This window comes from Strongylocentrotus purpuratus, unplaced genomic scaffold, assembly GCF_000002235.5.
Source record: "Strongylocentrotus purpuratus isolate Spur 01 unplaced genomic scaffold, Spur_5.0 spur5_scaffold_10, whole genome shotgun sequence".
Lineage (NCBI taxonomy): Eukaryota > Metazoa > Echinodermata > Echinoidea > Camarodonta > Strongylocentrotidae > Strongylocentrotus > Strongylocentrotus purpuratus.
The window spans coordinates 6,820,658-6,836,684 of NW_022145595.1; the positions used below are offsets into that span (position 1 = coordinate 6,820,658).

Here is a 16,027-nt window from a genome sequence, read left to right on the forward strand (position 1 = left end):
TTCAACAATAGACACGCCCACTCGCATCCTCATCACATGACTGTCTCATGCATGTCACATGACTTATACGAGAACTCTTCCCTAGGCCTACGCCTGCATACACGCAGAAATCCTGATCCTGATCATGGCTTATGGAACCGTGTTTTTAGCTGCTATTTTGTCCCTTTCAGTTGGTTCATCTTTAGCAAAGTGTGGATATCAGGTAAAGTTATTTATTAACTGTATTTATGTGAGATACAATGTGTTTAATTGGGAAGAAATGGACATGGTTTAAATTATTATTGCTTTATGTGGCCCCACATGATAATAACTATGTTTGTAAAATGAAGAGTCTTTTCTTTTAATATTCTGCGAATAAATACTTTGAAATTAAAACATTTATCAAGCAGACTGATCATATTTCTCATAGTATATCTAAAGGGAAGGAAAGAGAAAAATTAATCAGGATGATATAATAGCGAGAGAGAAAGAGAGAGAGAGAGAGAGAGAGAGACAGAGAGAGAATGAGTGTGGAGATGAAAATTTGATTTTTAATTTTTTTCCCTTTTATTTTCATCTTCAATTTCACACGGTATGACTTGCACATAGCTGCGTTACTATCCTGGCTGTGTATTAAAACCTGTTCTATTGATTCTCAACATTTCCAACACCACTGTAGTCTGTACAAAACTCAACTGATTTCACTAAAAATCGGTACTTAAGTGACAATTGGTGACACGTAAATAGCGGTAAAATACAATTTTTTTCAACTAACCGACGCGATGTTAGAAAGATAATTAAAAAATTCAAGTTGTGAGTCTACTGTCAAACTTGCCGATCAGCCACATCATATTTATTGTGTGCATCTGTGTGTATTGACTATTGACTATTCATGTTAGCCATTGCTGCCTCTTAGCATAATTAAAAAATTCAAGTCGTGAGTCTACTGTCAAGTCGTGAGCAGTAGAGGTCAATATGCATTAGCATTGACTCAATGCTTTGCTGGAGTGGTATGACTACATGTATGATTAATATATGAAAGACTCCTCCAACTGATTTTTTTTATGTAGGGACACTGATTTTCCACGATCACTGAAAACGGACGGAATTCACGGAAATGACCATTTGAAACGGAAACAAAAATTCGAATGGAAAGTCACGGAAAACCCCTTTCACCTCAAAACTTTTCATTTTTCAAGAAGAAAATTGTAAAACTTACACTATTTTGTGATTTGTTATGCAGTGAAAAAATATTGGGCCTAAAATCATGGTTAATAACTCTGAATATTTAGCGATATTCATCAGATTCTTAGGAGACAGGGCGCTGCCATTTTGTTTTGCTGGACCGATAGAGATGGTGACACAAAACATGGTACAAATAGCAGCGAATCAATGCTATTATGCCAGCTAGGCGCCTAGTATTACGTAAACGTAACACTAGGCACACAAACGACTGCAGCGGGCGCTAAGTGCGGCGAGATTGTACACACGCTGTTGTACAGTTCGAAAAAGGGGCTGGCATGTGCGCCTAAAATCGATTAATCGCTGACATGATAGCCAAGACTGAAATGTTTTCGCCGACGTCGGTACTACTCAGCCTGTATCTGTATCTGTATCGTTCCGTCAGGAATATGTCGTGTTCCGACACATTTCGCTAACTTTAGTCTGCTTGTCTAAGTTCGAATTTGAAGTTGGTAAATCTAAACATTTGATCATTTCTCGTATATTTTCACTAGTATTTTGCATCAAGTTTATCCAGTCCCGTCTATGTTTTTGAGTGGTCATCAGTGGCAAAACGAAATTTCACGGAATTCCAGATTTTCTGAAACGGAGAAGGTCATTTTTTTAAACAGAAAATAAGTGTCCCTATGTATGATTGACAGCTTTGGTTGTTGTTGTTGCCATTTGGTTAAAGATCTAAAAGATGGCACTTTCACTTTTCAATCTCTCCAAGATTATTATTGCCAAACTTCATGCTTCAGAGGTTGTTAAAGTGACTTGTATAATACATTGTTGAAGTTTGATGAAAAAACTGCATAATTTTTGTATAAAATGTAACTCATTGTATTCGTACTAACCCTCTAACATGAACAAAATCCTGACAAAATTCTCAAACCACAAAGATATTTATAGTTTTATAGTGAGACACCCTCTAACAGTAAATTCTCCCAACCATATTTGAATTTTCTCAACCGTTTTCCATGAAAATAAGGCATAAGACAGGCTTTTAAACATATTTCAACACTTATTGTCTGGAATGATATATAGAGCCAATTCATTGCTTTGTGACGATTTACATTCGCCTAAAATGTAATTAAATTGTCTAGTTGTGAGAAGTAAGGAATAGATCAGATCAGTTTTCCCCAATTTTTTTATCATTAATAATGGTTTTCAATCAGACTTTCAGATTATCTTTAATTGTACATCTAGCATTGAAGTCACTACCTTAGCACCATTTTCTCTCATCTGAACAATGTTACCAAGTCCCTTTAATGGTGGTACCTAATGCAGGTGGAGGAAGTTGAAGGGTTTATGGTTTCCCTTCTTTTCACTCCACAATCAAATCCTCGCTTGGGTGCTGGACTAAAAGAAAGGTTGAAAGAAAATGCTGATCTAATAATAATAATAATAGTGGGTTCTTGTATAGTGCTCATGTCTGTCAGACTTGACACTCCTGGCGCTCCAGATTAAAGACTAAAGACTGGCGCCACTGAAAGTAGATATAAATGTAACCTATATAACATCAAGCCAAAACATAGATTGAGAATCGGTCTCAACTTCCTTGTTTTGGAAAGTGATTTAGTATACAAATATTGACTGCTTTGAGGGGTACGATTAAAACTATTGCCCACGGTGATCTCTTAACTTTAATGTGACCCGAGATAAAGTTGAGGGGTATAGTGCAGTCTCAAGATCATCAAAGTGCTACACTTTTAAATGTGACCCCCCAAATAAGCAGTCAATATTTGTTTTATATACCGCATTCCTGCGTCTATTCTATACAAAAATATTTAAACAAAATACGCCTGTCCAAATGCCTGTCCAAATGCGTCCTTGAATTGTACACGCAAGGAGAACTATGCCCATGCAGTCAATATTTTTTGCTATACTGCCCAGCAGTCAGTAGCAAATTTTTGTTCCTGTAGTTTTGACCAATCAAAGGGCTAGAATCTTTATCTTGAAGCCTTTGGTATACATAATTATCCCTTTATGCGTAAAATGTGGCACAAAGTGATTATTTGTGTGGCACAGGGTAACTTAAAGAGGGTGTAGCGTGGCAAATACTGGTGAACGCCATCTACGACTTCTTTTGGGCAACAGCACGTAAACAAATGGATTTGATTCACGGTCAGCGCTCGCTAGCGTTTGCAAAACAGACCAAGTTCTCCTCACGCTTCATTTTCGCCTATGTTGCACACAAATACTGTGGTTGCGTCTGTCGTAGTGGTATTATACGCGATTGGCCTTGAGTCAGGCCACTGGAAAGACTCTTAGTCTCTTCATGCTACACTCCCTTTAAACTTGAATCCTAAACCTACTTGTAGGACCGTTAGGGTAACATAACCACTGTGTCTTGTTTCTAAAGTAAAGGTAGAATGCTTTATATTTCATGTCTAATGAGTTAACCATCTGCATTTATTTTCAGTCATGCAACCCAACTAAGCCAAACCGAGTGAATGTTCATCTAGTCCCACACACTCATGATGATGTGGGATGGCTCAAGACCGTAGATGAATATTTCTATGGAGGTAAGTGGGTCTACTATTTCACAAATTATATTTACATTAACACCTATTCTTGGCAGAAATTGTTTACCTCCGTCCAATAAAATTCTGGCCTTGTGCCATACCTGGGGAACCGTTTTAGGAACCAAAGTATTGTTATGCAGATAAAATTTTAAGGATTCCACCATGTAATTCGGTGAAGGTGCCATGAAAATGGATGATAAGCTCTCCTAAGAGCTCTTTGGCATTTGACGCACTTATCCCGACACGGCACTAATTTCCTTTGGCAAGGCATTAAACTTCATTTGCCACTCAATACCCAAGAGAGAAATGCAGACCCGTTATAGGATGACGAAAGCATTTGTGTTAGTAATTGCCTATGCCCTCTTGGTAAGCATATGGTAGGAATACTCCCCAGCGAATGGTTATGGAGCATATTGTGCGTTAATGAATCCGATGACCGGGGTAATAGAATCCGTAAAGCGCTTAGAGACGGTATTCGGTATTAAGCGCTTTATAAAATCCAGATTATTATTATTATCCGCAAGCTCTGACCCTCTTCAGAAAGCAGTCTTATTCTACTGAAGACGGTTCGAGCATGCAGATCTTGAACCAAGACCTCTTCTTAGCAGAGCTTACCAGCCTTTTTCAGGGCTCTTATTCCTTTTAAGGGATTACATTGTGGAACCCTAAAAACTTTGCTACTGTAGATTGTTAACCTTGTATAACTTGGAAGTCGCACAAGTCAAAATTTCCCTGAGTCAAATCTGTTTTTTTTAACCAAACTATGCAAAATATGTCTTAGTTGTATTTCCTAATTCAAATTTTGCAATTTTCGTTTTATTTGTTTGTGGTCCCAACAGATTTGATGAGGATGCGAGTGGGCGTATCTTCTGCAGAGTTAACTGTACCGGTATTCAGTTTCACCGTCTTCAAGTTATAGTTATTTAATTGTTAACCTTTATATTTTTTGGTATAAACCATGTCACTTTTCTTCAATCTCTATTGTTGTTTTGTATTTACTGTTGATTTTAGCTTTGCAGAAAATAAGATCAATAATTCTAATCATATTGTTAATGATTATAATTTAAAAAAATGATGAATAAAATACTACTACGTGTACTACTACTACTACTACTACTACTACTACTTCTTCTACTACTACTACTACTACTACTACTACTACTACTACTACTACTAATACTACTACTACTACTACTACTACTACAACTACTACTACTACTACTACTTCTACTACTACTACAAGTACCACTACCACTACCACTACTACTGCTATAACTTCTACTACTGCTTAACTATTACCACTACTGCATATGAAATTAATGATGATGATGATGATGATGATGATGATGATGATAGCAGTAACAACAGTCACATCTTCCCTACAGCCAATAACAGCATTCAGCATGCAGGAGTGCAGTACATCCTGGACTCGGTCATCTCCGCACTCGCAAAGGACCCTGGGAGGCGATTCATCTATGTCGAGTCGGCATTTTTCGAGAGATGGTGGCATCAACAGGATGAGAAGACGCAGTTTCAGGTCAAGCAGTTTGTCAATGATGGTAGGCCTTTCCTCTAAGTAAAACGGAATGATCCCTGATGTAATGTAGTGCACAAATAGGTTTTACATGTGTGTAGTGCAGGTTGCAGTTATCAGAATTACGTCCAAGGATGGTATCTAAGTTATTTTCTACCTCTTAGTTGTTTGATATTCCACTTGAGTAATGCTAGTATCTTACTATTTATCATCAAATCAAATCAAAGAAACCTAAGGAAAACCTTTGAAGGTCCAACCAAAACTGTATGTGACCTTTACTCCCCTCTCATTCTCAGGTCGGCTCGAGTTCATCAATGGAGGGTGGAGTATGAATGACGAAGCCTGCACACATTACAACGCCATCATAGATCAGATGTCTATGGGTCTAAGATTCCTCGTCAACACCTTTGGAAAATGTGGCATTCCGAGGGTGGCGTGGCACATCGACCCCTTCGGCCACTCAAGGGAACAGGCCTCCCTCTTTGCCCAGGTGAGCCTCAAAACATGAATATTGTATTCCTGATGCAGTATGGGTCATGCAGTTTGCTCTGCATGAGTACATTTTTTTTGGGACTGCAAGAAATACTTCAACTAATGCAAACTTTTACTTAGGAAGTAAGACATGTTTTGCATTGTTTTGTCCGAAAAATGTATTCAACTTGGGGGAAATTTGACTTAGGAAGTATAAATACTAGGGCTGCGACGAGTAGTCGAATGCTCGAGTACCCGCATGGTTGACAACTACTCGAGTACGATTTCTCTTACTTGAATATTCGGCCGCAAAAAAAAAAAAAAAAAAAAAATTCCCTGGCCAACGGTTACCCGTGCCAGAGAGAGCGGCGGCCGCTGGCATGGTGTTGTCGTAAAAATGTTTCCCAACTCAAGAACGGTCAAACTCACCCCTCAGAAACTGGGACCAAATGTCCAGATTTCTGTTTGGACTTGGAGGAAAATGGATTATTCTGCCATCTTTGGTTTTTAAAACAGCATTGTTTACTGTTATTATGATTATTAAATCGGCCCCTTCAACTGCAACTCGAAGTAAAATTGCATGCGTTTTCGGCGACGGAGTTCTTGTTGTTCGTTTAGTATTATAATGGCTATTAGTCAAATTTGACTATTGTTGTCAATTTCATCGCATCTCTTTCTTTTAATGTCTTGGTAAAAAAAAAAAAAAATTCTTTCCTTTTCCAATTTCATTTTAATATAATATTATTCATAGTCTACAACAACAAAAAAAAAAAAAAAAAAAAAAATTATTTCAAATTAAACCACGATCGGCCCACAGTTCCAACTCACGCTGGCCCTGTCCTTTCTATGATGCCTTCTTACCAGCCCAGCGAGTTACGTTACGCCGTATGCTTCTCAGTTGATAAACTCAACCTAGGTCACTCTGGCATAGACAAGGGGGCGTCATGTACCTGTATGTTTAGAGGGTACACGACTGGTAGTGGTGGTGGCAAAAAAAAAAAAAAAATCAAAAATGTTTCATAAAATTTGTTATCAATAACAAATGCTAAATTTCTATATTAACAAACTTGCTCTCAGCCAATCACATGCCATGATTTCAGTAGCTTACACAGTTATTACTGATTGAGGACAATTGGGGTACAATCGTTGTTTTTTATTCAATATAAATGATGCAATTTTACAAGGAACTTTTTCTTCTTCTACTGGTAGCTCTTTAATTCATGAATAGTTTTGTATGCTCATGCTTGATTGATATACAAGTATCATTGGGGGATATACAATGTATGAATGTACATATTAATTCCTTTGCAGGTGTTTTTGAGAGAAATTAATATTTTGAGCCATTATAATCCATTTTGTTGCATTTGTTTTCAGTCTAATTCAATCCAATTTACAGAGTATTAGGTAGAGCATCTTTTCTTTGCAGTTACAACGTGCTTCCCGATTTGCTTCCTGATTCGCTTTACACACATGTAGTATAAGGGCAGCTTACAAATTTGCTTCCCACTACTTTTATTTGCTTCATCGACTTTCCTGCTTTCATGCATATGCTTATAAGAATCACTTTCCCATCAAAATATAGCCACTCTTTCCCTCATCATGTCCTGCTTGCCAAGCTCAATCCATGCTTATTTCCCCACACATATCCAAATGCTATTCTGTATCATCTGTCGCTTCTTTAAATCGAGGATATTGAATAATTTTATATAGAAATCAATTCTTTAAACAAGTGTGTCTAGTTCTATATACACCTTCCTGTTTGCAGTCAAGTTTTTTCTCATTTTGGTGATTCTAAAACCTCACAGTTAAAATGGTATTGTACTACCTTATTCCAATGGTTTCCATTTAAGCAATCATGCAAAAGGCGCTCTTCGATTCAATTTAATTTTCAATTGAATTTAGTTATGTTTCCAACTAAACATTTACAAATATTTAGGAATACAGTTTGAAAACAGAGGGGTCCACTACAAAGAAATGCTTGTACAATCCTGGACCCCTCAAATCATACTTAGGAATAATGATTAATCAAATTAACAGATTTGTAACTACAAAAGGAACTACAAAATAAGGGAAAAGAGGAGATGACAACAGAAACAAGAACGGGACAAAACAGTATTTAACATGACAAAGATAGGAGAACACGGTCAAAATACAAAGAGTAGACAATGCCAAAAAAGAAGTGAGAGATCGGGGGTACATCTTTCCTATTTGCTTTCCATTTCTTTGCTTCATTTCACCAAAACCATTAACATCATCAGATGGGCTTTGATGGATTCTTTTTTGCGAGACTTGGCTACAATGACAAACTCCACCGTCTGAACACAAAGAGGATGGAGGAAATCTGGCAAAGTAACCCAAGCATCGGAAGCGTGTCCGATCTTTTCTTTGGCGCCCTCTATGCCCACTATGGTCCGCCGACAGGCTTCTGTTTCGACCAGACCTGCAACGACCCTCCCATACAGGTAGATTTGTGTGTCGTGACCTTTGACATTTAACCTGTGCTGTTTATCTTTGTGTTTGTATTCATGGTAGATGGGATTCGATGGGTTCTTCTTCGGAAGGCTAGGCTACAATGATAAGCTGCACCGCCTGAACACGAAGACGATGGAACAAGTTTGGCATACCAACGAGAACCTGGGTAGCCCGGCTGATCTTTTCTTCGGCGCCCTCTATAATGGATATGGTCCCCCGCCGGGTTTCTGCTATGACAGGGGATGCAATGATCCTCCAATACAGGTGAAGGAGATGGAGAGATGGAAAAGAAGAAAAAGAGAGAGAAAGACAGGAGAAGGGAGAGAATAGAAAGGAAAGCATGAAAGAACAAAAAAAGGAAAAGGGATGGTTGAGGCCTTGAGGGAGAGAAAGAGGAAGTGAATCTAAAGAAGGGAGAGAGAGGGAGAGAAAGAGGGAAGAATGGCGAAGGGAAACAGGAGTAGAAACAGCAAAAAATTGCATGCAATATTCTTGAATGACCATATTCCGTTTGATGCCAGGAATTGAAAAAAGGAAATTAAGCTTTAAAATCTATAAATTGGCCACACGTGGAGAGGTTCAAAATCATTTTTTTGGATAAAAACTGGCATTTTTTCCAACTTTTTTAACGTTGTTAATAACACTCCTTCATAAACAGACATTTTTAGAAATATTTAAGTAATATTGACTGCCTTCTGGGCAATACGACATATATCGCCCGAACCGAAGGTGAGGGTGATATATGACAAGTCGTATTGCCCTGAATTAGGCAGTCAATATTACTATTATTAACCACATCAGACATCTAGAGCAAACAAGAAACTCTTACTATCTTATACTCTTAAATTATGTAGGCTACACAGGGTTTCCTAGCATTAGAAGTTGCAAAAACATTGTCTAACCAGCACTGTTCATCCAGTGTTTGACAGATTTTCGATACACTGCAAACAGTTTGCCTAGGGTGTGATTGTTACGTCACAATGGAGTTCGCGCAAAGTGCGCATTTTCTTATACACGATGCGCGATGTAAATTGCAATAGCTGATGCGCGATGTAAATTACAACTGGCACTATATTATTGCTCACTAGTTTAACACGCATTTTGCCATTGACTTTCAGAGCGGGCTAAAATATTTGTCCATTGACTTACTGTATAACCTATATTGCCCGCCAAATTACACACAAATCCCATTGACTGTTCTGAGCGGGCTAAAATATTTGCGCATTGGTTTACTGTATAACCTATATTGCCCGCCAAATTACACACAAAATCCCATTGACTTTTCTGCGCGGACTAACTTATTGTAATTTTGTTGACTTATCCATCAAACCTTGAGGGCAATAACATTTAAAAATTGCCCTGCTCAGATGTCTGATACGGTTAATAATATGATTTATTAGAACAATGTAGCAAAAGAGAAAAAACGTTATTGTTGCCAATTTGAAGAACAACATGTGATCGATTTAATAGATCCTGCTCTGAAAGGGTTAATCATACATTACTTTGTTGTATTGCAGGATGATCCAACACTCTTTGACTACAATGTGGATGAGCGTGTAGCAAAATTCACAAAGTATGCAAAAGACCAGGTGAGCATATGAATCTTTTTGAGTTTGCTTTTTTTTCTTTCTCATATTTTCTTTGAGAATTATTTTTGTTTAACCTTGTAGTTTCTAATGTTCTTGTTCTCTGTACATTTATTTTGTACTCTCTGTTTTTTTAATAGAGATTTAAATATTCTTTTCATTCATCGTCCAACTCTGTGGACATTACATCATCTATCATAATTATTATTATTAAGACAAAGACAAAGACAAAATCAAGAAAACAGTGAAATGCAAAACAACAATACGGTTTGTACTGTGAGTCACATGAACGCTAAATAACTATTAACCAAAAACCTTTTTCTAATGCATGTGATTTAAATAAAAAGGTAGCTAAAGATAGAAAGATGCAATAAGAAAACTGAAAGAATAAGGAAAATTGCTCAGCGCATCATCGGTTTAGAATGCCCAGTTTAGAAAATATATATGTTGATCGCACATTGCTGAAGGTATTAAACACGTATTATGAAAGACCCAACACATCCGTTGTTCCATAATTATAATGTAAACCGATCAGGAATTTGCCTCTGCGTTCCCCGCACTAGGCGGGAGCGCTTTAGACGTTCATTTGTGCCGGATTTGATTCATATTTACAAAAGTAGGGTAAAACGAGGGCAAGTATTGTAGACATTGTACTATTGTATCTCTTCTCTCCATTTCCTAGGTAAGAAATCACATTGTACTTATCATGCTTATCTGATGCAGACTATTTCCGTGTTCCCTATTTATATTTGAATTATGAGGTGCCTGGATGTTAGACGTCGCTCGTATTGTTGGATGTAACGTTATGGATGTTATGTTGTTATTATATTTTATAATTTGTATAATTGTGTACATTGTTTGTAAAATACACCTGTACCAGTGAGCAACAACTTGACAATAAAATCAATTCAATTCAATTAAATTCAATTCAATTAAATTCAAAGAGAAAATGGTTTATGTCTCCCCTTGGCTCCCCCCCCCCCCTAAATAAAAGGAGAACACACGTATACAATCAAACATTGAACATATCATGAAGTTCCTCTAGAGGGCGCTGTGCAACTGAATGCTGTCTAAACAATGTCAGCAACTACTAAAAGAATTTGAATATTTTAAGGATGAAGGATGGCTAGGTATCATGGAGCTGAGTTAGATTTTTTTTTAAATTACAGTATACAATATAAAGTCATAATAGAGTGCATTGCAGTTGAGACCATTTAAGGGTGGTGATCAGAAATTAAGGATAAAGTTGATTTCTGGTAATGCGATTGCATTGTGAAAGAAAATGTGTGGAATGGATCAGAAAAAGTTGATCATGTAGCATGTAAGTATTGGTGTGTACTGCAAGGTATTGGAGTCATCAAAATCATACATGTAATAAATTTGGCCCAGTCTTGGTAAAGTAACAAGCACTGTACACAGAAAGATGTATATGGAACTACACAAATGGTGCTACTAACCTTGATTTTCTTATCTTTCTATGCTCATTACTCAGCCAGTACACATTTTCTACCAAAATTGTTTGGCAAATGACATTTATTTGTAATCTTGATCATTCGGTGTAAGTTTCGTTTTATTCTGTGAGAATTAATTTTCCTTTTTTTTACCAGAACTCAACTTTATCTTTAAAATAATCATGTTTATTTTGTACTTGCAGGCAGCGTTCTTCCAGACGGATAACATCATCATGACCATGGGCTCGGACTTCCAGTATGAGAATGCTAACGCTTGGTATAAGAACCTTGACAAGCTCATCAAATATGTCAATGCGAAGGTGAGCTGTGCCACATTATAGTTATCATGGGATAGATATACCGGTTCTAGGACACCTTCCCCCTGGACATCCACCCCCGGTTAACCACCCCTAGACAACTACCCCCGGAAGCCGGACAACTAACCCAAGACAACTACCCCATAGGACAACTCCCCCCTAGGACAACTACCCCCCAGACAACTACCCCCAGACAAGTTACCCTAGGACAACTACCCCCTAGACAACTATCCTAGGGGGTAGTTGTCCCAGGGGGTAGTCGTCTTAGAGGGTGGTTGCCCTAGGGGGTAGTTCGTCGTAGGGGGTAGTTGATTGGGGGTGGTTATCCCGGGGGGGGGGGGGGGGGGGGGGGGGGGGTGGATGTCCAGGGGGTAGGTGTCTGAATACCAGATATACCAAAGGCTTCAAGATTATTTAACCGTTTCCAGTGCAAGATTAATCTATACCAGTGCTAAAAGGGTAGTCATGAAGCTGACCAAGATGCGAAACAGGTCATTTTGTAAAGCCATTTGTGTTACATAGGGCAACCCTTACGTCAGTTGGTGCCTATTGTTACGTGCAAAATTGCAATTCTGGTTCGCGCATGCGCACATTGTTTTTTGGCTTGCGTTACGTTATCTGTTATTTGACGTTACTTATAAGTAATATCCATTATCAAAATTTTAATCTTTCGTAATCTTTTTTTTCTTCTTTCTCAATCAGGAGGAGGAGTCAGGCATCCACCTTCTCTACTCCACTCCGTCCTGCTATGTCTCCAACCTGAATGCGGCAAACAAGACTTGGACTACTAAGAAAGAGGATTTCATGCCGTATGGTGATGCCCCGCATAACTTTTGGAGCGGGTATTTCGTGAGCCGCCCGTCGATCAAAGGATACGTGAGGGAGTCGAACAATATCCTCCAGGTACTAAGAATGGAAAATGTTATTTGTATGAAGGGTTTTGAGCCAACCAGCACAATCAGTGAGTCTTATGCTTTTTGAAAAAGTACCTGGATGACCGTGCAAATTTAAAACCGTATCTCATGGTTTGTGAAAAAATACCTGGATGACCGTGCAGTACCGGTATTTATATAATATTGGATGGCTTTGAGTGTGTTACAAGAATACGTTGCTTGAGCTATGACAATATTAAACTAGTCGGAGACAAGTCCAATAATGTTTCACACAAAAACAAAGCTATTAATATTATTATCTATATAAGGCTGACTATCGAAATAACAAATTTTGACTTTAATACCACAATGAATATGGCTTTTTTTGTGTGTGTGATATCGAAATCGATAGTTGAAGTTACCCGATGACTGAGCAAAAGAAAACAATATTGGTCACTTGTCATCCGAGTACTGTGCTAAAGATATTGAATACCGGTACACTGATTTATTGTACTACTTGAAAGCCTTATAATAATTCTCCATATCTCATGGTTTGGGGTGCGTGTACCCATAATAAGAGAATACATATTTAAATACGCAGAGGCTAAGACAATGGATATTTGCGCGATCATATAATATTGAAAGACTTTTCTTTTGTGAGATACAATGCTATATCCCCTCATTTTGACATTATTTCAGTCGTTGTTCTGACTCATGAAAATTGCTAATTAGCTCTTGGAATATATCCTTCTATCCCACTCTCGGCCATTTGATATTATTCAAATACAGATTCTATCAATACCATATAAATATGGATGGAACTTCAATGACAACATCATGACATCATGACACAAACAATTCAAGTTTTTGTATATGTATCTTTCAAGTGTATTGTCTTCATGGCCTCTCGAATACCTGTCACAAATTTGACTAACATTCAATCGCAAAAATCTATCCTATCTCAATTCTTGCTGCAATGAATCGTATCTTACCATGCATTGTACCTATCTGTAATATAAAATTAATTGCAATTTTAATTTATTGTAAAGTTTTGGTTGATTGAAGGAGATACCCGGGTTTGAAACCAAGTCGATGCGCTAGTGCCCTTTGGTAAGGCAGGCATTAATCCTCATTAGCAAGCCCCTTGGAGAAGACTTAAAGACGTCGGTCCCCTGGTTGCTTACTTAAAAGTAGACACATGCTTTCTTAGCAGTCAAGTAAAACAAACAAACAAACTGCTTATAAAACATATTTTAACAATTTCTTTTTTCTTCAAGAAGTTTTGTTTTGTTATTTTTCTAAACTTGTCTATGTTTCTGATCTTTCTTCCACTCAGGTGTGCAAGCAGTTAGAGTGTCTCAAGACTACCAAAGCATCGTCAGAAAGACTGAGTAAGTAGAAGAAAACAAACACAACAAAGATCTTTATTTTTAATCCCCAGGGAGCAGAGCGTGTGCACTATCAATATTCATGTCTCAGTTGGTAGAGCAGTGGTCTCGTAATCCAGTGACCCGGGTTCGAAACCAAGTCGATGCGCTAGTGCCCTGTGGTAAGGCATTAATCCTCATTACCAGGTCCCTCGGAGAGGACCTAAAGCCGTCGCCGTCTGGTTGCTTACTTACAAGTATTTATGCTTTCTTAGGAGTCTGGTAAAGTAACCACCAATAACCAAGATTAGCAATTGAATCAAATGACCGGGTTGATAACAGTTTCAATGTTAAGAGCTTAGAAACGTAGGTAGCAATTACAATGTAAAGCGTTTAGAAATGTAGTAATAGGCGCTATACAAATGTGACGACTATCATTTTTTAGTTTTCGTCTATTGAAAATTTGGCTTAATGCTTGTATTGCTTGGTGGTCACGCAATATTGTTGTGCAAGAAACTTTCAAGAAGTCCTTCTGAGTGATTGGTCATGTAGTATAAAATAGGAACAGCTTTTGTGCTGTTAGACTACACTGTGGAATCCTCCAAAGTTTAGAAAGTGGCTAGATTTAGACGAAAATCACAAACACTTAAAAGTACTACACACAGAGAGTAGTATTGGGGACTGCACAAACATCTTGCATCAGAATATGGTGTACATGTAGTTTATTTCTAGTCCTATTTGAATGAAGGTTAATCCTTTTGTGAGGACATTTCTATGAGTACTGTGAGATTCTGCAAAAGGGGAACGGAAAGAGTGAGTTAATCTCAAGAAGTATCTTTCACTTTTACCAGTACTGAACCTTCTCTTTGACTTTTTTCTGCTGGATGGAGAGAGGGAGGGGAGGGGAGGGGTGCCAGTTTTCAGGCAATAGCCTGAATTCAGGCCTGGTGAGTTATTTTCAGACCATACTTTAGGCTTTTGTGTACAAAATACCTCATTCTAGGTGATTTTTAGGCCCTCTGATCAATTCTAACTGGTATCAGAGGAAGGGGGTTGGTGAGGAATTATATTGCTGCTTTAATAGGGTTTGTTCTTTGAAATTCTGAATAGCTGTAATTTGATTTTGTGATCGATTCTCTTAAACCAGGAGAGGCTATGGCTATTGCCCAGCATCATGATGCCGTAACGTGAGTAGAACACCGCAATCACTTTATGGATTTATTTGTATTTTATAGTAACAGGATCCATAGTTTAAAAAACAATGACGGTGTAATAAACTTGTTTTTTTGAAAGCATGAAAATACAGATAGAAGGTGTAGAACAAACAAGAAAAACTTACCAGTATAATAAATAATTATATAGAATTGTATTTATACATTGATTTTGAACATGAAAAGAGTTTTTAACATGATTACGAACTTGTGAGGTTTACATTATAGCAATCATATCTCACCCATTTTCAATAAAGTTTGTTTGTGCAGGCATCCAGAATATATTGTAATACAGGAACATGATTATTAATTTTCTATGGCCCAAATAAAAAAAAAGGAGGTTTAAATTTAAAACCCATGGTCTAAAATTAGCGCAAAATAAGTGCGACACAGTCAGAGGTCCAATATTAGACGCGCGCAAGGCAAGGTACCCTTAATTTTCGCTAATTTCAAACCATGGGTTATGTAATTGAGGATTTAAACCATGGTTTAAACTTAAACCTACTTTTGTGATTCGGGCCTATGGGTTTCATTTTCTAAAAAGCAGCAGTTTCCTTCACTCTACATTTGTTAAACCGTTGACTACTGAATTCTCCAATTCCCATTGCCTTCATACAGGGACCATCCAGTTCCCATACATGTAGGTAATGGGTTAAGCTCCAAAAACAGATCCACCCCCCCCCTTAATATACAGAAGTGTAAATCTTGCATTTGATTTCTATTGTATTTCCAGTGGTACAGAGAAGCAGCATGTTGCAGATGATTATGCCAAAAGGCTCTCCATGGGACGGGTTCAATGCCAGGTGAGAATGGTTGGAGTGTTGATCACAATTTTTTTTATGATGATCACAGGGTTATTTTCAAGTTTCAAGTTTATTTAATTCCACTTTATCGAAAATAACATAATTGAACATAATGTTAATGGTAATAATTATAACTAAGCATACAATATAGGAACATAATGTACATGGCAATATTTATGACAAAAGATACAATCATAAGTATGATAAATACATTG

General features: G+C 37.6%; 1 protein-coding gene across 2 annotated transcripts in view; it reads left to right on the forward strand.

Moving 5' to 3' along the window:
• The window catches only part of LOC755983 (lysosomal alpha-mannosidase), a 30,741-nt gene continuing 14,714 nt past the window's right edge, over positions 1 to 16,027 (forward strand). Inside the window, exons 1-11 of one of the 2 annotated variants that reach the window (XM_030979323.1) lie at positions 1 to 202; positions 3,626 to 3,728; positions 5,114 to 5,287; positions 5,559 to 5,752; positions 7,992 to 8,195; positions 9,723 to 9,794; positions 11,446 to 11,562; positions 12,262 to 12,462; positions 13,768 to 13,822; positions 14,946 to 14,985; positions 15,743 to 15,812. In XM_030979323.1, the coding sequence (XP_030835183.1) occupies positions 125 to 202; positions 3,626 to 3,728; positions 5,114 to 5,287; positions 5,559 to 5,752; positions 7,992 to 8,195; positions 9,723 to 9,794; positions 11,446 to 11,562; positions 12,262 to 12,462; positions 13,768 to 13,822; positions 14,946 to 14,985; positions 15,743 to 15,812 (1,308 nt within the window). In that variant the 5' untranslated portion in view covers positions 1 to 124. Of the gene's footprint in view, positions 203 to 3,625; positions 3,729 to 5,113; positions 5,288 to 5,558; positions 5,753 to 7,991; positions 8,196 to 8,265; positions 8,470 to 9,722; positions 9,795 to 11,445; positions 11,563 to 12,261; positions 12,463 to 13,767; positions 13,823 to 14,945; positions 14,986 to 15,742; positions 15,813 to 16,027 lie in introns of both variants that reach the window. The other variant, XM_030979322.1, reaches the window with a different exon arrangement.